At 41.0% G+C, this 21,273-nt stretch overlaps 1 protein-coding gene across 1 annotated transcript; it reads right to left on the bottom strand.

Annotated features, from left to right (window-relative positions):
• Positions 1-5,668: 5,668 nt before the first annotated feature.
• On the bottom strand, positions 5,669-20,163 carry SERPINB8 (serpin family B member 8). The gene is made up of 7 exons (XM_012465383.3): positions 20,003-20,163; positions 16,985-17,162; positions 15,507-15,644; positions 13,541-13,658; positions 11,665-11,807; positions 10,124-10,276; positions 5,669-8,517 (listed from the first exon to the last, which is right to left on the bottom strand). The coding sequence occupies exons 1-7, from the start codon at positions 20,095-20,097 to the stop codon at positions 8,113-8,115; spliced, it is 1,230 nt and encodes a 409-aa protein (XP_012320806.2). The 5' UTR covers positions 20,098-20,163; the 3' UTR covers positions 5,669-8,112.
• Between the last annotated feature and the right edge of the window lie 1,110 nt (positions 20,164-21,273).

A 21,273-nucleotide genomic window follows, 5' to 3' on the forward strand; every position in this document is an offset into this window, starting at 1 on the left:
TATGGTTTCTTTCAAATAAGCATATAAATTAATCCTCCCAACTTTCTCAGTAAGCCAACCATTAGTCCTCCCAGATAGTATCAAGCAGCTGAAACCCACAAGGTCTCCACACTGGATAATGAGACACCAGACCCTCCACCCTTCATGATGGCCTAAGCAACCACCTGCTTCCTGTTGGCCAGTTCCTCTTCCTTACCTCTCCCTAATTCCTGTTTTCCCATACGTAGTTACATTTCTTCCCTGCTGTTTGAGCTGACCTCCCATCTCCTCAGCTACAGCATTCAATTAAAGCCTTCGTTTGTCTTTGCAGTACTCATTGTCTCAGTAATTGGTTTTCTGTGCAGTGGACAGAAGGACCTAGGTCGAATCCCTGATTTTTTGGTGACACAATGACAGGAGTTATTTTTTTCCTACCTAAAGCAAGTGGGGGTACAATGGCCTAGGTGACGGTAGTTGGGTACATTCACAGCCTCTCCCATGTCCCACTAAGGTGACTCTAAGAGCAGCAATTTCCATCAGGAGTTGAAGGTGAAGGCCAGCGGGGGCACATACAGACAATACATCTGTACCAAGAATACATGCAGTGTTAACATAAAGGCCATAACATAAAGGCTTCTAAGGACCCAAAGGTCCCTTCCCAGAGACAGAACAGGTGGTGGTGGTCTCAGACCCTAAACCAGAGAACATTATCTGTTTCCCCTTCATCCTGGCACCAGGGATTGTGGGGATCAGAGGCACCAGTCCACAGATGTTCAAAATGCCTAAGAAGGACATTTTCTCCCACCTCCTCACTGAACTCTGACATTGACTAGGGCTTCCAGTCATCCTTAGGGACAGAGGGCCCTCAGCCTAACCCCTAGTCTTGTTAATTTGTAAAAGCCTAGCTGTCTGGGGAGAGGATGGTGAGGCTCTTCAACTCATCTCCAGAGTCACTGGGAAGTATGGCAACAATCATAACGCTTGAATCAGTCATTGGGGCTATCACCATGCAGACCCTTGTGGACTTCCTGCTGGGCGCCCCATGGCCTGGTATGTTGGTGGGAAACCCTTCAATCTCCTCTTTTGAGACCCCTTTTATTGAATGAATAATCAGGCTGAGAGAGTTCTTTGGGAATGCCATTGCCTAGATCTTCCAGGAGAGGGCGCCTGATAGTCATCATTGTCACACTGCTTCTGCAATCATTGTTTTCTTGGAAGCAGCCACTTTTTCCACGTCTTAGGGATTTGTTAAAATCTCTGGATTGTGTCCGGGACAGACTGAGAAGGCCTGATGAGGTTTACTTGGGCTTGATAACCAGCAATAGTGGCATAAAAATCCCTGAAATCTGAGTCTGGTGAATAGTCTCATCCTCTGCTTCCCCCAACCCCTCATTGTAGACCCAGAGGACCAGCAGGGTGACTTGCGGGGCTGCTATGGCCTCTGCGAGGGGGGTCAGACATGTTTTTCAATGACATGGGTCTTGTCACAGTGTACCAAACCTGCCACATCTGTCGGAGCCCAAGTAGTACCCAGCCGAAGACCAATGATCCTCCTCGGAACCGAAAAGTTTCTGTAAACAATGCATTAACACACTAAGGGTCCTGTGGGGTCCACTGGCACCTCCCAGAGACCCGGTGGCATGGCTGGCAAGTGCCCTGCAGTACCCTCAGACTCTTGCAAATAAATCACTAGCACCTGTAGGAGTGCCCTGAAGGACTTTCAGGCTTGTTTTTCCAAAAAGGCATTGTGTTTAATTGACCACTCTGCTTCTTCTTCAAATTGAGAGAGAAAGAGGGCACGCATGTACTTCCAGGCGTTAAGGTGTTGAATTAGGACAACCAGCTCCTCTGAAAGTAACAGTTAAGGCTTTATTGCTTTTTGTGATAATGTAAGAAGAGGCTACACGGACATGGTGCCATTATTTTTGCCATGGAACCGCACCGGGAAGGGTCAGATGACCAGCAACAGAGGAGGGAGAATTGTCTCATTGCCTAGGAGTCCCAAATCCAAGGTTCCTGCCATTTTGTGGACCCCGGGGCCAAGGAGAGGAACAGGGATGGGGGAAGGAGAGGATGGGATGGGGGGAGGAAGATCTAGAAGTGGCAAAGTACTGAGTGCTGAGTTTGAGTGCAAGAAGTGTCTTCAAGGCTCCTGATAAGAAAGTCTCTTCAGAGGCTCCCGATCAGTGTCTCAGTGAAGGCCTCTGCTCCGCTTATAAGGAGGGTTCTGAGTGGAGCTGTCTGAGCTCAGAATGCAGAGATGCATAAAAGCATGGCCTGGCTCAGGCGCCTGAGTCCTCCACTGCAGCTCCCACCAGAAACTGCAATGGCTGGCTGTGCACCAAATCTGTGGGGAGGGCAGCTTCCCCTGCCTCCACCACGCAGCCTGCCTTGTAGTTGCCTGTGGTCAGGCCTGTGGGATCACACTTGGGATTTTTGACCTAGAACTGGACCTCTCAATAGTTACAGTAAGACATGTCAACACTCATGTCTCAACAACTTCCAAAACAAGTAGACAGAGCATCAGTAATTATATAGAAGACCCAAACAACACTATCAACCAGCTTCACGGAATTGACATTTACAGAACACTACACCCCAAAACAGCAGAGTACACATTCTTTCCAAGGGATCGTGGAACATTTCCTGAGATAGACTGTATTTAGGGGCATAAAGTTAATCTCAGTATTTTAAAAGAATACAAGTCACTAAAAATATGTTATCTGACTATGGTGAGATTCAGATAGAAGTCAATAACATAAAGATCTTTGGAAATCGTCAAAATTGGAAACTAAAAATTACACTTTCAAATAATTCATGATTCAAAAAAAGAAATCAAAAGGAAAATCAGCATGTATTATGAACTGAACAAAAAATGCAAAGGATATCAGAATTTCTTGATTTCTGAATCAATACTTAGGGAAAGTTTTATGGTGGTAAATACCTGTATTAAAAACCAAGAAAAGTGTTAAGTCAATGACCTCAGTTTTCATCTTTAAAAAAACTTAAAAAAAACTCAAAAGGTGAAAATATTAAATGTAAAGTAATCAGAAAAAGGAAATAATAAAGATCGGAGGAGAAATCAATGTTGCAGACAGAAAAACAACAGTGAAAATCAATGAAACCAAAAGCTGGTTCTGAGAAGGAGCAATACAATTTATCAACATCTAGTCATACCAATCATATAAGAAAAAAAAAGGCACAGGCTACTAATATCAGGAATGAGAGAGATGGTATCACTACAGATTTCATAGCTATTAAAAGAAAAATAAGAAACTATAAACCACTTTACACCACTAAATTTTATGACTAGAAAATGAACAAATTCCTTGTAAATCACCAGCTATCAAAGCTAACTCAAGAAGAAATATGTAATTTGAATAGTCCACTATCAATGAAATTAGTGTTGTAGTATAAAGCCACTCCAGTCTCAGATGGCTTCACCAAACATTAAAGGATGAAATAATACCAATTATACAATATCTGTTCCAGAAAATTGCAAAGGCAGGTATGTTCCTCAGCTCATTCTTTGAGACCAGAATAATCTAAAACCAAAATGAGACAAAGCTATTACAAAATAAGAAGAGTACAAATTAATGTCTCTCATGAACAGAGATGAGCGATTTTAAAACTGTTTTCACAAATTGCATCCGATATTAGACAAAATGTGAACTACATCATCATCAAGTAATGCAAAATTGTTTCAACATTCAAAAATTAATCTCAATATTAAAAACATATGATCATCTAAAAGATGCAAAAAAAGCATTTGACAGAATCCAACATCTTTTCCTGTTATAAACACAACAAACTAGGAATAAAAGAAACTTTCTTCACCTGTTAAAGGACACCTATGAACAGCCTATAGCTAATATCACATTTTGTGATGGGAGCCTTCATGCTTTCCTCTAAGATCAAGAACAGGACAAGGATGTCTGTTTTCACTACTTCTAATCAAGTCAGTACAATAAGGCACGGGAAAGAAAAGGTTATCTAAATGGGAAAGAAAGAAGAAAATTTGTCTTTATTAGCAGACATGGAACTAGAAACGCAGCTATTAGAACTAAGTTATTTTAGCAAGTTTGCAAGATACGAGGCTGAGATACAAACAAACGAACAAATAAAAACCCTGTATTATATTTCCGTATACTAGGGACAAATAATCAGAAATTGAAATTAAAAAGAAATACCATTTAAAATAGCACAAAATAGGACAACTTAGGGATAAATCTGACCAAAATTGCATCAGATTTGTATACTAAAAACTACAAAAATGATGCTGAGATAAATTAATAAAAACCCAAAAAATTGAGAAACATGCCTTGTTCATGGAAGACTCAATCTGTCTATTCTCTCCAAACTGGTGTCTAGAATTCACACAATTCTAATTAAAATTGCAGTAGACTTTTGTACAAGTGAACAAGCAAATTATAAAATTCACAGGGAACGACAGAAGACTGAAAGCAAATAAAGCAACTTTGAAAAATAAAGTTGGAAGACTTACGTCACTTAAGTGTTTTCAGAACTTACTGTTAAGCCACGGCGATTCAGACAATGTGGAACTGACATCAAGACAGATCAATGGAAACCAACAGAATCCATCAATAGAACACACCTCCATGATCAACAGATTGTTGACAAAGATGCAAAGGCAATTCAGTGACAGATGGCATTTTCATCACATGCAAAACATGTACTCGAAATTGATCATAGGCCAAAAAGGAAAATCAAATCCTGTAACACTTCTAGAAGAAACATAGGAAATCCTTGTGACCTCGGGTTAGGCAAAGCATTTCTTCAATATGACAGCAAACGCATTAAGCATAAACAAAGAAACAAAACAATAAAATGGACTTCATCAAAATTAAGAACTTCTGCTTTTTAAAGGTACTGTTATAAGAATGAAAACTGAAGCCATGAGCTGGGAGAAAAATGTTTGCAAATCACATATATGATAAAAGATTTGGAAATCATAACATGAGATTTCTCAAAATACAGTTAGAAAACCAAAGGCCAGGTGTGGTGGCTCATGCCTGTAATCCCAGCCCTTTGGGAGGCTGAGGCAGGCAGATCACCTGAGGTCAGGAGTTCAAAACCAGCCTGGCCAACATGATGAAACCCTGTGTCTGCTAAAAATACAAAAATTAACTGGGTGTGGTGGTGGGTGCCTGTAATCCCAGCTACTTGAGAGGTTGAGACATGAGAATTGCTTGAACCCAAGAGGCAGAGGTTGCAGTGAGCCAAAATCGTGCCACTGCACTCCAGCATGGGTGACAGAGGGAGACTCCGTCTCAAAAAAAAAAAAAAAAAAAGAAAGAAAGAAAGAAAAAGAAAAAAAGAAAGCAAGAAGCAATAAAATGTCAATGAGACGTTTCATCATTTCATCAAAGACCATATATGAATGGCAAATAAGCACAATTTTTAAAATGCCGAACATAATTAGGCATTAGGGAAATGCCAGAGCACACTGAAAATAACAACACTGGGAGTACCAAATATTAGTGAGGAGGCAGAACAACTAGAACTTTCCTAGGCTCTACTGGGAATGTGAAATAATACTACCACTTTGTGAAGGCAATTTGGCAGATCCTTAAAAAGTTAAACTTACACTTTCCATATGACCCAGCCATTCTACTTCTATATATATATAAAAGAAATGAAGACATATGTCCATACAAAGATGCATACATAAATGTTCATAAAAAATTTATTTTCAATAGCCAAAATTTTGGTAACAACCTAAATGTTCATCAACAGGTAAATGGATAAAAATCATGGTTTACCTATACAAAGAAATGGTACTTACCAATAAAAGGAATGAGCTATTGATATATACAACAACATAAACAAATCTCAAAATAATTGTACTGAGTGTTAGGAGTCGTACTACAAAGCATAGATTATTTGTGGTTCTGTGTATTTACATTTCTTTTAAAATGCAAATTATAGTGACGGAAAGAAGATTGGTAGTTGCCTGAGCAGGTTAGTGGGTGGGATAGGACAGAGAGAGGGAGAAGGAAGAGAGGGAAATTACAAAGATTCAAGAAGGAATTTGGGAGTGTGACAGATGGGTTCACTATCTTGAATATAGTGATGGTTTGTTTCATGGAAAACGTGTGTCAGAACTTATTGTATAGGTTAAACATGTGAAATGTATTCTGTGTCGATGGTACGGCAATAAAAGTATGAAGTATTTTTCAAATTAGAGGTGGAAGTGGGAACAAAACTCATAGATGTAACCTTTCAGTCCTGTGGATTAATTTTTGCCCAAACCTGCTTTGGAAAACATGATCCCTGGAATGAATGTGGCCTAACACAATATATTCTAGCTTGGTCAAATTTAAGTAAGAGCTGTAAAAATGAACGGTTCATGTAACTGCTAACTGTCAATCAAAAACAGAGTCAGGAGTAACCACTGTTTAGTCCAACTCATTAAAAAAATAATAAGGCAGGCAGCAGTTAGTGGTGGTATCAATGGTGACATAACTGAGAGTATAAATCAGTGTAACTTTCTAGGGACCAATTTGGAAGAAGTCTCAAAATGTGCTCAACTTTTATCTTGACAGTACTATTCGCAGGAATTAAAAAAAATATATTTAGGATGTGAACAAATATTTAGTATATCCAAAATAGTGTAATATATATTTTTTATTATTATTATTGTTTTTAGAGGGAGTCTCGCTCTGCTGCCAGGCTGGAGTGCAGTGGCAGGATCTTGGCTCACTGCAATCTCCGCCTCCCAGGATCAAGCGATTCCCCTGCTTCAGCCTCCTGAGTAGCTGGAATTACAGGCGTGCATCACCACACCCAGCTAATGTTTTGTATTTTAGTAGAGATGGAGTTTCACCATATTGGCCAGGATGGTCTCAATCTCCTGACCTTGTAACCCACCCGCCTCAGCCTCCCAAAGTGCTGGGATTACAGATGTGAACCACTGTACCTGGCCTATATTTGTTATTAATAAATAATCTATTATTTATATTTATTATAAATATTAATAAATAATCCATTATTTATTAATAGAAATAATTTAATTACTCAAAATTGAGTCTAAAATTAGATTCAATTCTGGAAATCCAGCCATATAGTGGAATACTATGCACATCAAATTGATGACCTGGAAAGATCTTAAGGGAGGTTCTTCATAAGTAAGGGGAGAAATAAGCTACTGAAGGGTATGATTAACTTGTACTAAAATGCTTATAAATTTTTATTTGCATGCATATAATAGGGAATGATGTATATTGCTATTAACAGCAGTGATTGCTGTGTGTTGGAATTGTGGGTGACTTAAATTTTTTTGGACACTGCTGTAGTTTCCAAATTGCTGCCACAACACATTTTATTTTTAGTCAGAAAAAAGTTAATGTACGGATATTCTTTTTTAAATAAAGGTCTGAGCTATGTATGAGTATATATGACTGGTTAGAGGACTCAGTGGTGTGGTGTATAAGTTCCTTTGGTATTTTGTGTGTTTAAGAGGGAAAAGGAATGGAAAAGACGGCATAGCAGCTTTCAGATATTTGTCTCCTAGCTCAGTCCTGAGGCACAATGCTGAGACTCTGAACTTGTATCTGAGGCTTATGATGAGAGGGAGCTGTTTTCATTAGGGACTGCGTGAGACAGGGGACATGCAGAGCTGTCTGTGGACGGTGATAGGAGACCACTATCTCAGCTGCACAGGAGACACAGGGAGGCTGCAGCTTCACTCTGTAGGGTTTACCCTTGGCTTTGTGTGCAGTGTCGCCTGGGCACTGGCATCTCCTGTTGAGCCTGGCAGTGGTGGTGGGCAGAGCTAGGCAGATGGAAGCACACAAAGAGGGCTGGCTCCTGGAGCCTTGAGATGCTCCTTAAGATCACCTGAAGCAATGGGCACAGACTTAGGTGAAGGCAGAGGCAATGGCAGGCACCCCCGAACACTCCACAATCAGCGTAGCCTTTACAGCCCCAAATGTCATGCATATGAGGCCTCAGTTATTCTCAGTGGCCCTGGAACCTTTGGCAAAGACATTCACACACTATCCGGGTACACATGCTTTATTTTGGCATTGAAGTCACTGCACCAACTGGGTCACATGGCATGTTAATTAAGGCAAGGTAGGCAGAAGGCAATTGTACAGCAATTGCTCCCCTTTAAGGAGAAGAGAACCTGCCGCAGAACAAGATGCAGTTGGTTTTGTGGTGCTTGATGAAGAAAAGGAAAGGGTGGTCTGCACAGAATCTCGGCTCTATTCTGCTGCACCTGGAATTCCTGACCACAGCCGTGGCTGCGGCAGCCTCTGTGCCTTCCTCATTGACCTCCACAAAGCAGTTGTGGGCAACCTTGGACACAGGCACATTTTTCTTAGTTGACATTCCAGAAAAGTCTGCCTTGGCTTCATCAAAAGCATCGATCATGCCTAACCTTCGAAGGAAAGGCTCCAAGTCATAACTCTCCTCCAGCTTTAATCTGGGAAGGAAAACTTGAACCTTACTTTTTGTCAACTTTTCTGGATTTGTCCAAGCTTTGAATTTCTCATACGTAAGTGTTTTTTCCACCTAGAATAAGAAAGAGTCAAACCTTAAATTTAGATGACGATAGCCTGGTACCCACACATTCACTTATTACCCCTCCCCCAATGGCATGCAACGAAATGGTAGGTTCTGGTCCAAGAAAATCTACAGATATTTTCTTTTATAAACACACCAAGATTTTCTCCCAAACTCTCGTATTCTCCAAGTCTTACAGAGACAAAAGTAAAAGGGCTGGTAAACACCTGAGACAGGCAGAAATTTTTAATAAAAACAATTTATATCTAACTCCTTTCAAATGTTAAAAAAAATATTTTTTAACAGTTTAGAACATTCTAACCAAATCATTACACTAATTTTCATGGAATACACATTACTATGAGTGGGAGAGACTGACAAAAGACAAAAAGCTTGGCTTAGAACTCTGCCTGAGTCTAAGCGGGGGCTATTCAGGGTTAAATCAGAGGGCAACTCTTTCGGAGTAAAAGAGAGGGAATCGGGTTTCATCTGAAGATGAAGGGAGGCATGAGAAGGAAGCAGCACGAGGGAGAAATGGGGAATTAACAAGACTTCATCTGGCGTCCTTGTCTGTCCTCTGCCTGTCCTGGAGTTAGCTTCAAATTCTTCAAAATCCATCACTCATTCTATTTATCAATAAGGTAGAAAGAAAAAATGGAGAAGGGCCTTCCACTTGCCTCTTCCCTTCCCTTTACCAACTGGAGTCCCGGTGAGTGCTCCTCTCCAGTGAGCATTGTTTTGATTTTGACTCTCCTAATTTTCTCATAAGGGATGACAAATGTCATCCCTGACTTAGGGCAGTAGCTTTCTGATTCCAAAAGGAAGCCAGAGAAATCAATCAGCCCATCCTCGACATCCTGTGCATTGGTGTGCCAGAGCTGGCTCCTATCAATTGTTAAACCCTTGGTAGCCTAAAGTCAGCCATGGTGTGAGTATTTACCATGTCATGAGAATCAGCAAACTTTACAAATGGAGGCTTCTCCCACCTCCCAGAGCTGGTTTACTAGTGAACCATTGGTCTTGCTCCTCCTACCTTGCAAGTTTACTTTTCCCCTTCCTGGACTCTGTTCCTTTTCTGTCATAGTAAGACTTCTCTCCTCTTGTATAAGGTAAATTTCCCACCTGTGCTTTAGACCTTCGCTATTCAGTGTGGTTCTAAGCATCTGTATCACTTGTAATCTTGTTATAAATGCAAGATCTCAGGCCACACTCTATTGAATCAAAATCTGCAATTTAACAAGATCACTAGAATCATAGGTGCATTAATGTTTGAGAATCACTGCCCAGATTGATCCCTACTCTTCTTCTAGGACTTCTGTGTGATAATCACTGGGCCTTCAAGTAGACCTTCCATGCACAATAAAGAATAATGTTCCAAATAATAATATATTTGGAACTCTCTCTTCTTAGCTTCATCAAAACTTGTCCACTCATATACGTATACACTCAACAGAAATGCATGAACATGTTCAACAAAAGACATGCAATGATGTTCACGCAGCACTATTTGTAATAACCCCAACTGGAAACTCCTCAAATGCCAGTTGTAGATGGATGTAAAGAAATGAGCTCAGCTGGATTCCATAGAAACTCAGACTCATTGCCCAGAGCTTACCACGGCGAGGTCTGTGTTGTCGTCGGGAAGCAGAATGACCATGCTCAGCTCCTTTTCCATATAGGGCAGCTCCAGGACCTGGGTGTGCACCTCATCCACATACCCTATTTTAAATTTAGCTTCCTTAAACATCATCTGCACTGTCTTTTTTTCCTAATAGAAACATGCAATTAAAATTAGATTACTGAAAAATGGGCATAATTTACTAAAAATAAGATATGTCTAACTCACAGAAACTCTAGGTGTGTATAATTACTGTTTCTGCACATTTATGCTAATGGATGTAAAATCTTCATTAGTACATCTTAGTACTGAATATAGAACAAGCTATGGTTCCAGCAGATCAAATATTACCAGGTAAGAAAGAAACAGTTTGGTAAATGGAGAAGGACATAAAAATCTACATTATTCTTAGTAGACGTTGTGTTTGCTTTTTAGAGGACATTCATAGAGAAGCTTTCCCATGGAAGTTTCTAACTAAAACTCATTTATCTAAGTTACAAGGAGCATTAACTAGTGTTCAGGCCCTTGGGCTGAAGGATCTGGTTAGAAAAGACGTATAGTCCAAACTCTGAGAAGTTGCCCAGCTGTAGAACTGGTTTTATGGCCGTGGTTTTCTTGGGAAGGGGACCTTGACAAGATGTGTAAAGTCTGCTGTTTTTAAAGCATGCATCAAATATATTCTTAACTTTCATATCTTTGTGCAAAATGCAATTATCAAGTTGATGGATGTCAAATCCCAAGCTAAGAACTATTGATACCAGCCATTTTCATATTCAAAAGGGAATGCAGAAAGATGTTTTTAAAGTTAGATTTTAAATCTGCTAACACCTTTTTCTTGTGTTCCAAGATTGTATAACCTGGAATTTTAAGGCAATAAATAGGCATAGTTGCCACTGATATTGCAAAAAAGTGTCTAAGTAAATATAGTCAGTAAATAGCATCATGCAAACATAATTCCAAGGCTTAGAAATTTTCCTCCAATCCAAATCATATGACCAGAGATGGAAAGTAGATTTGACCAAAGATGGAAAAACAAAACTATCAATACAAAAATTATTTTTGTTTCTCTCCTCCTTCTGCCATTAAGGATATACAAGAGGCATTAAATTTGTTCAGAAAAAAAAGTCAGGCATAGTGGCTCACGCCTGTAATCCCAGGACTTTGGGAGGATGAGGTGGGTGAATCACTTGAGACCAGGAGTTCGAGACCAACCTGGGCAATATGACAAAACCTTGTCTCTACAAAAAATACAAAAATTAGCCAGGCCTGGTGGTGTGCACCCATAGTCCCAGCTACTTGGGAGGCTAAGGTTGGGGAATCACTTGAGCCTGGGAGGTTGAGGCTACAGTGAGCTGAGATTTCATCGCTGCACTCCAGCCTGGGTGCCCAAACGAGACTCTGTCTCAAATAAAATAAAATAAAAGAATAGAACAGAATAGATTAAAAATGATTATTTCAAATAAATTATTCACTTTTTGAGAATTTCCTGCAATACTACTTTAGGAAAGTAGCAGTATCGCTGAAAAATCTTTCCCTACCTCATTTGTTTTAAAGAGCATTCCCCTTGTGTACTTTCTGTCAAATTGTTCATTCCACTTTCCTTTGAAATAGATGGCATTCACAAGGACCAGTTTTGTCAGGGGACCAACCGTCCCAACATCCAGCACCTCTGAAATCTTACCTATAAAGAATGTGAGAGGTTATTGCAATTGGGGAGGGGGGAGAAATAAACATTGTTTTACAAAAATCTCTTTGATATATAAAGCAAAGGCCTGGTTGAGAGTCAGGCTGGAGTTCTGTCTTTCTTGCCACCTGACGAATTGGGTGATGGTGTTCTATTTAGCAGTGTGGCATACACAGTGTATTGTTCATGCTTAAGAAAAAAATCTTGAAGTAGGTAGGGCAACTATCCTTTTGCTTTCAATTTATGGATGTAGAAATTCAGGATCAGAGTATTTACCAGACTTTTTGCCTAGTGCACACAGGTAACAAGTGGCTGAACTGAGAACATCACCCCAGAGTCCTGATTCTGACTATGGGACAGTCAGCCTTGGCACTATCATGTCTAAGCCTCACCACTACTGTCATTTTAAACCAGATAATTCTTAGTTATGGGACCTGTCTTGTGCATTGTGGGATGTTCAGCCAGCACCATTTCTTCCAATTTGACAACCAAGACTGTCTTCAGCTATTATCCAATGGCACCTGGAGGGCAAAACCACTTCTGGTTGAGGATCACTGCTCTATGCATATATTCAAGCTTCATCAGACAAGGAAAGGCTTCCAAAGGATGAGAGAACACAGACCTGCCAATGGGAAAACACAGCCTCTGAAAGGAGTGAATGGGGCAAAGGAATTAGGGGCATGGAATAGAGGGGCCCAAGTTGAGCTGTCCAATGAAAGGGTAACAAGGTCATCTCCAAGGTCCCCTCCAGCTCTAATATTCTTGGGGAAATGTGGGCAGTCAGCCTAAGGGAAGAAAGGGCATAAGCAGCCCTGGAAGAGATGTGACGGGTACACGGAAGGGAGGGGGAAGGTGTGGAGAAGCTTCTAGGTTCCTCAGGTGTCAGTACTGCTGTAACAACTGGAGAGACCACTGGACAGATGACGTATGAAAACACCAAAGGTTCTTCCCTTCCCACGGTAATTATTTTATTGGCTTCCAGTAGAATCACGGGTATTACTTCTGCTACACACACGGTGGTTGTACCATAGAGATGGAATGGATGCAGTAATATCTGCTAGGTTGACACTTTAAATAAGTGACTTAATTCCTCCACTGTTTACAAGTATTGAAATTACTCGTTAGGTATTTAGGATGCTTTAAAGTATGTGTCCCCTCCTCCCTTTTCTTACTGAAGTCAAGAACTGGCAGAAATATTTCTAGTGGGATGGAGTGTGGTCTGGGCAGGGAACACTGCAGGCTCTGTGTTAGCTGCACCTCTAGAATTGGGAGCAAATTCAGAACAGGCCACACTCTGAGAGCAAATGTAGTTCAAAAGGAGGGAGAAGGCTGCAGATCAAACTACTGAGCTGTCCCCATTGCCACGGGGAGATAACATGATAGAACAAATGTTGCCCTCTCTAGGCTGCAACTTAACTGAATGCCATTCCGCCTCCAAGCATAGAAAGCCCTCTCAGACAGAAGATTCCAAGGAGGAACCATTTTCCAGGGATTTTCCAGCATGGTCCATAGGGGAGGAGGTCTGACATTCAACACTAGTTTTAGAAATCGGTAATTGGTGATCTGATAAGAAATGACAGAATTGCACTGTTGGCCTGCAAACTCAGCCAACACACACAAACAGGCCTGTGATAAGCAGGTCACAGTGGCGACACCTTGGAGGTCCCGTCCCAGCCACTCTCAGCCTCGTTGCATAGCAATTCCAATCCACGGAAATGAAACTCTCTCACCTTCAGTCTTTTCTGCCACCCAGTCATTTATATGTTTCCTGCACTCTTCGGTGTCTTCAGCAAAGGACAGCTCCTCCAGCTCTGCCTGATAGAACTTCTGACAGGATTCCTTAAAGTCCTACAAACACAAAACACCGAGTTTGGTCTCATTTGGTAAAGCTTCCCACAAATGCAAAAGCATTTTGTTTTCTCTTACTGCATTTCTACCATAAATGTTTGGACAGTTCACACCGCACTTTAAGGTGCATGCATGCAGTTAACAAAAATGTATGGGTCACCTGTTCCTCCCTGGTACTGGGCAAGATGCTTGGCTTGAGGAGGTCCACAGCCTGGTGAGAGGCAGATGAGACACCCAGACACTTACAGGACATTATGAGCAGCCACTATCCACAGAGCAGCCCAAGAGCATCCCTGTCAAACACCCTGCACTGACTTCAATATTGTTTCCTTCATTAGGCAGTCTAACACGCTTTTACTCACTTTGCATCACCAGCACCAACTATAGCACTGTGATTTTGGCTGAATGAGAGGCTTTATAAGGGAACTAGATTGTTAAGAAATCATGTTGAACTTCAAAGAAGGAAAAAGCATTTTAGATCTGGGTCATACGGTTGGTTGGAAGAATACAGAGCAAGGAAGGCCCCATGGGAGTGGAGCGTGATAGGCCTGGATCATAGTGTGTGTGTAACTGGGTTCATACGTGTGTGCGCATGTGTACATCTGAGTGCTTGTGCACATGCACATATGTGAATTGCATGCATGTTTGTGTGCATGTGTGCACACGTGTACGTGTGCTTATGTGTATCAGGGAGGGAATTCAGGAAAACAGTGGCAGGGGAAGAGCCTTGAAATGTAAGTTGGGATCCAATCAGAAAAGGCCTGTACCCAATACATTAAAACCCAGATAATTCACCTCATATGACAGCATCACCCTGAATATTATGTGGCATAATTTTGGGACCTCGCTGATTATGTTATGACAGGCTGGACTAGGGAACCTTGGAATCATATGCCAAAGTAAATAGAAACTACTTAGATTTAAAACCTCAGTTTTATGAACAGATTTTCATTTTAGAAAGATGATTGTGTTAGTTGTAGAAGCAATTCAGAAGAGGGGGCAACTTTAAGAGAATTTGAGAGGCTGTCTCAGCAGGAAGCAACCCAATAGCCAGACATGGGGCTGCACAGGTGCTCTGTCTAGTGTGTGGAATGTCGTTGTCACTCAGGGATAAGTAATTAAGGGGAAGAAGCAGGGCTGGGTGCAGAAGAATGGACATATTGGCATTGATAACAGGGACAGGTGTAACAAAAACAATTTACAAAGGACGTAAGTCAGAAGCCATCATAAAATCTAAAATTATAGGCTGGGCACGGTGGCTCATGCCTGTAATTCCAACACTTTGAGGGGCCAAGTAGGCAGATCATGAGGTCAGGAGTTCGAGACCAGCCTGGCCAACACAATGAAACCCCATCTCTACTAGAAATATGAAAATTAGCCAGGCATGGTGGCAGGCACCTGTAATTGCAGCTACTCGGGAGGCTGAGGCAGGAGAATCGCTTGAATCTGGGAGGCAGAGGTTGCAGTAAGCTGAGATGGTGCCACTGCACTCCAGCCTGGGCAACAGAGCTAGACTTCATTTCAAAAAAAAATCTAAAATTATAATTGTAGAAGTGTAATTCCAAGCACTTTTTTTTTCTGGAAATGGAGTCTCACTCTTTTCAACCAGGCTGGAGCACTTTTAGTAGAGATGGGGTTTCGCCATGTTGGCCAGGCTGGTCTCGAACTCCTGACCCCAGGTGATCCGCCTGCCTCGGCCTCCCAAAGTGCTGGGATTACAGGCGTGAGTGACCACACACAGCCATTCCAAGCATATTTTAAGTCAGCATGGTTGTACTTTATTCTCTGTTCTTCTGTAGTCTAACTTATTTTCTGTTTCTTTTTCAGCAATATATGAGTACTACTTACTGGACGGAAATCACACGTCTTTTCTCCAAAGAGTCTGTTGGCAGTTCTAAGCAAGTACTGAGTGCCGGTTCTGTTAACTTCACGGAGAAGTGACTGGAAACCTTGGTGAATATCTCCGTCTTCGTATAAACAAAGTGCCTGGCAATAGAAACCAACACTGACCTGTAATAAATACTGCCGTTATACTCTCCCAAAGAGCTATCTCCAAACAAATATCTGCACTAAAAAAAAGGCACACAGGACCCTATTTTAAAAAGTCTCGGCCTAATTGCCTAGCACAGGGTTTCTCAACCTGGGCAATGCAGCATTCACATTTGGGGCCAGGACACTTCCTTGTCTCATATAAGCACTGCAGGATTTTTGCAGCATTTCTGGCTTCTATCCACTAGATGTCAGTAGCACCTCTCAGTTATGGGATCTAAAACTCCAGATCTTGGCAAGGGTCCCCAGGAAGGAAAAATTCACCCACTGACCCCCACCTCCCACCCCGGAGGTGAGAACCACCAGTCTAGAAAATTTTTTCACGCCAACAAGGCAGTGTGCGATACTTCAGGGAAAAGGCAGAACAGAAAAAGGGAAGTAACTGGGATGAATTATGACTCGGGAAATACAAACAAGAGCAGAAATAAAATCAAAAGTGTTTCATCTGCAATTTTAGAGAAGTTCTCCAGCCCATATTATAAATTAAATGTCAAGTCAGAGTGAGATTAAGGTTGTTCCTGTATCTCCCAGTCACCCCCAGTCCAAAGCCTCACTTCTCCAATCAGTTGAAAGAAACAACCACAAGAGGATGTCAACCGGGGTCGCTGAGTGCATTTTAAGAGATTATCCATATACCCCTGATACTGGTGGCAAAGTGATATCCATTTAGCAATTTTCTGGGACATTTTCACCAATGGCCAGAGAACGGCTCCTAAAGTACTATCCCCTTCCTTGTTTGCAGATAAGGTGATACATCACCATTTTGGACCAAACGGATTATACATCCTCTAAATCACTCCAGAAGGTTTAAGTCCACATTTGTGTTACGTTCCTTTTCCAGCATGCATAATCATGCACTAAAAATAACCCGCTTAACAAAAAGTTAATCTACACAGCTGCACGTCTATTTAAAATAGAATGTTAGCAAAAGTTTAAAATATTTAAACTTATTTAACAGGTTTGGAATATTTTGCCTTTTTGTGAGACAGAATTATAGTTTATCTTACTTATCAAAAATGTGAATTTGCCAGACTGTATTGATGATTTGATCTAGATAAAATAACTATGACTTGATTTCTCCCATAAACATCAGAGGAGGTGACCTCCCAACACATTTCACCTTTCTACCCATTTCTGCTCTTCTCCACTGCTAAGCTGCTTCTCCTTCCACCTCCAGTTCCACAGGCTTTCATTGGCTGGAGCAAAAGTACAGAGAGACAGCTCTATGAAAGAACAAGGGAAACACGCCATTCTTCCTTTGCAACAAGCACAAATACCTGGGACATCTGGACTGCGGTGCTTCCCTTTGCCCCCATGAAGACCATGGCCAAGGCAGAGGAGATGCTCATGGGAGAGAGGAATACGTTTCTTGAGCTGTCTTCTTCCCCCAATATTTTAAATAAGTTGATGGCAAAAGTGCCATTTGCTTCACAGAGGTCATCCATCAGGGAAGGTCTGCATCAAAGGCACAGCACAGAAGCACATCAGCCAAGCCCTCCTGTAGCCATGTGGTCATTCTTCCCACAGTCAGTGGACGCTGAGATGGCAGGTGGAATAACCCCCCTCCAGAGGTTTTCACTCCTAATTCCCAAAACCTGTGACTACATTATCTTCCCTGGCAATAAGGACTTTGCAAATGGTACTCAATTAAGTATTTTAACATGTGAGATTATCCTGAGTTATCCCAGTGGACTTAATGGAATCCCAAGGGTCCTTTATAAGAGAGAGGCAGGAGGGTCAGAGATGGAGACGGAGACGTGAGGATGGAAGCAGAGGTCAGAGGGATGGGAGCCACCAATGAAGGAATGCAACCTCCTCGAGAAGTCAGAAAAGGCAAAGAAACAGATTTTCTCCTGAGGACTCCAGAAAATAACATTGCTCTGCTATACCATTTTGGACTTAGGACTACCAGAACTGTAAGATAAATGTGGGTTGTGTTCAGCTACTGCATTTGTGGTGTAAAGTGTTACCACACCAATAGGAAACAAAGCACTGGTTTATTCACAAAATAACCAATCTCAGAGCCCACGACTGGTAGGTACCCCTTTTAGCAACAGAAGCACAGACACCCTGCCAGACCTGCTTACTTCCTCCCTTGGTGTAGCAGCATCTTGGTGTGGCCAGGCGCAGTGGCTCACACATGTAATCCTAGAACTTTGGAAGGCCAAGGTGGTCTGATCATTTGAGTTCAGCAGTTCGAGACCAGCCTGGCCGACATGGTGAAACCCCATCTCTACTAAATATACAAAATTTATCTAGGCATAGTGGCAGGCACCTGTAATCCCAGTTCCTTGGGAGTCTGAGGTAGGAGAATCACTTCAGCCCCAGGAGGTGGAAGCTGCAGAGAGCCAAGATGGCACCACTGCACTTCAGTCTGGGCAACAGAGTGAGACTCCATCTCAAAAAAATGAAAAGAAAAAAAAAGATCTTGGTGCCAGGCACTGTTTTCAGCACTTTCCATTATCACCCAATAACACATTGAGGTCAGTAACACGTAGTTACTCCCCCACTTTAGAGATGAGAAGACTGAGTGAGGTTTAGTAACTCATTCCAGAACCCTCAGGTAGCCATAAACACCTGGGACCCACAGATTGTTTCCAGAGCCTGAATTCTTAATCATTACACAAAATCCTCCTATTGCTCCTAATTATCTTTCAGTTTAATATCTCCAACATAATCTATAAAGAATGTTCTAAAACTTATAAATACAATTCTTCATTAATAAAAACTGTATTTCTGTCATCATGTCCCATGAAAACAGCTAGATACATTTTACCAAATTTGGAGGCTTTCTTTGAGATAGGCGGACCTAAAATATGGGGCTACTGGAAAGACAAAAAAAAAATTACTTTTCAAGGTGACTCCTAAAATATGCCCCATTTTCCCCAAGAGTTGCTGAAACTGGGTTATGGAGTTGCAAAGAAAGCCCATAGGCATGGATATAAAATATGAAGCCCTAGTCTTGTCACTGGGTGAGCACTTTTAATTAGATGCACTGATTTTTGGATTCAACCTGGCTAAGAGGGTCTTAACATTCCCCACAGCTTGAATAAACTTTAGACAAGCTAAACTTGACTAAATAAAAAACTAAACAGGCTTCCTCCTGCCTCTTAGGCCTTTCTTCCTTTTTCTGAAAGCATTTTATTTAGATAAATTGTCATTGTAAATTCTTTATCAGCCCTTTTGAGATGTAAATCTTTTTAAAAGCTTCTTGATAGTTTTACATCCCCGGACAGTCTTTCTCAAAGACCTGGACGCCATCCCTTTGAAATGTAATCATCAAGAGAGACAGTATCCCTATCAACCAGTTCTGTGGAAGGCAGGAGCCTAACCTAGGCCGGCACCTTGCTTAAAGTGCTAAAAAGTTATTATAGCTTACTCTTAATTATTAGTAGTACATTTTTATAAATTCTACATTAATTATTTCTATTAAACCTTATAAAAACTTAGGCTATTATTTCATAAAATATTACAGTTCAACAACTCATCTCAATTTCCCTGAGCCTTTTTGCTCTTACAATTGAGAGCATTTGAGAAAATAAAAGGACAAACCATCATCCATAATGTCATGATCCTACAAGCTATTTTTTCTATTATCCTTTTTTTCATAAACATGTATAATTTTAACTGAAAAAAAATGTACAGTAAAACAAGAAAAATATGCTCTAGTTTGGAAAATTAGCAAATGAGCAAAATGAAAAGTCCTGGAAACTCTTCCTAGAGATATAAATCATCGTGCATGTGTTCATTTCTATAAACAGACGGAGTATCATCCAGTTTCCCAGTGGCCTACAAAGTGCCTGGTGCAGCAGCTTTGAAACTGTATCTCCTTAGTGGGGGTCTTGGACAGGTGCTGGGTCTCTTAGGGCAAGAGAGGAAAGGGGAATTGAGTGGCTGAGACAGGGAAGTGAGAAACAAGTATATTAAAGCATCTTCACTGTTGGATGTCTTGCTTAAGGCTTCCTCCTAAGATATTTTTAAACAGGGGAGTGTCTATTATTACTGAAACAAAAGAGTGAGCTTATGGTTTTTAAAAGTGTAAAAGCAACATTCTAAATATAGAACAACAGCCTAAAGCAGCACACATTCTTTAAAGTTTAAAATAAATGTTAGTGTAGTTCAGAAAAAAAAAAGTAGGGTTAGGGTTAGGGTTAGGTTTAGGGTTCAAAAAAAAAACAAAATAAGTAAAATAAATGTCAATCAAGAAAATACAATCATGGCATAGTGTGCACCACAGTACTCTAAATAGGTTGTTTATTATAGAACAAAATGTTCCAGTTCCTCACTATCCTCACCTCATAAGGCCTCTCCAGAGCTTATCCAAGGGCCTGCAGATGTTAGAAGGCAGAGGAGGCTGCGGAGGCAAGTTCCAGGCCCTCCACAACCTCATCTCACACTTGAGGATATTTCAGAGACTGGGAGGCAGGAAGGAATATTCAAACTTCATAGAAGTGGGTCCACCAGAAGGTGGCACCAAAGAAACTCGGAGAGAATTTGGTAAACTGGGTAAGACAAAGACACAAATAAATTTGGATTTGATCCAAACTAAGAGCTTTGGACTCAGGGTGAGGCAAGCATGAACCTAGGTGGGGATGGGTGTCTGTGTGTGTGTCTGAAGGTGGGTTTCATCATCCTGTCTGAGCTATTGAATCAATAGTTTAAAAGTTCTGAATGAACTGAATTATTATATCAATCTCATCTTTACATTTTAATTGCTCTTAATTGCAAACTGCTACTTCTGATTTCTTCCATCTTTCCTCTTCCTTCATCTCATTTCTCCACTTCCATTCCTTTTCAACACTCAGGTGCTGGTCAGTATGTAGTATTTCCCATCAATATCTACCCTGCAGCCACAATACATATGCATACACTTACACAAAAGTGCACCCTGATGGCCTCTGCTCAGGTCAGCAGGCAGGGGACAAAACCAGGTAACAGAATGACTCTTCCTCCCTGTCTTCCTAGTGCTCCAATCTCATTTGGACATCATAGCTTTTGAAAGGGTTGGAATTTAAACAAAATGGACTTTACCCAACATATCAAAACAGCAATTGATTTTAATATAATACAAAATATTACTTTAGGTGCCAGTGCCACAATTAGATTGTGTTATAAAAACACAGGAATCAGAAGTTTTCATTTCCAACCAACCAAATAAATTGGGATTAAACTAGTTTTTCCTTTACAGGGGAACAGACAAAGACAAAGGCAATTAAATACTGTCCATAGGACTCACAGAAAAAGTGAAAGCCTCAAAAGCAAGTCTTCTGTTTCTAAGTCTGTGGTATCATTCTCCTCCTGGGAGCCCCAAATATCTGTGAACTCCCTCCTCCACTCCCGCTTCCCCATACAACATCCAAAAGTGAATTTATTCAAAGAGCATTTGTGTTGAACGTTCACTACCTGTTTGGGGAGGAGAAAATGAAGAATAAACTCCATAATCTCTGACCAGAAGCTTACACCCTGGAGAAGACACATATAGAAATGCGTAGTTTCAAGCTAGTCAGGTGCTCTATAACAGGATAATTTTCCAAGTGCTAAGGAAGCCCTCAGAAAAGCAAAAACA

The sequence above is a fragment of the Aotus nancymaae genome, unplaced genomic scaffold (genome assembly GCF_030222135.1).
Source record: "Aotus nancymaae isolate 86718 unplaced genomic scaffold, 86718_ANA_hifiasm-v0.15.2.pri h1tg000020l, whole genome shotgun sequence".
NCBI classification, from domain to species: domain Eukaryota; kingdom Metazoa; phylum Chordata; class Mammalia; order Primates; family Aotidae; genus Aotus; species Aotus nancymaae.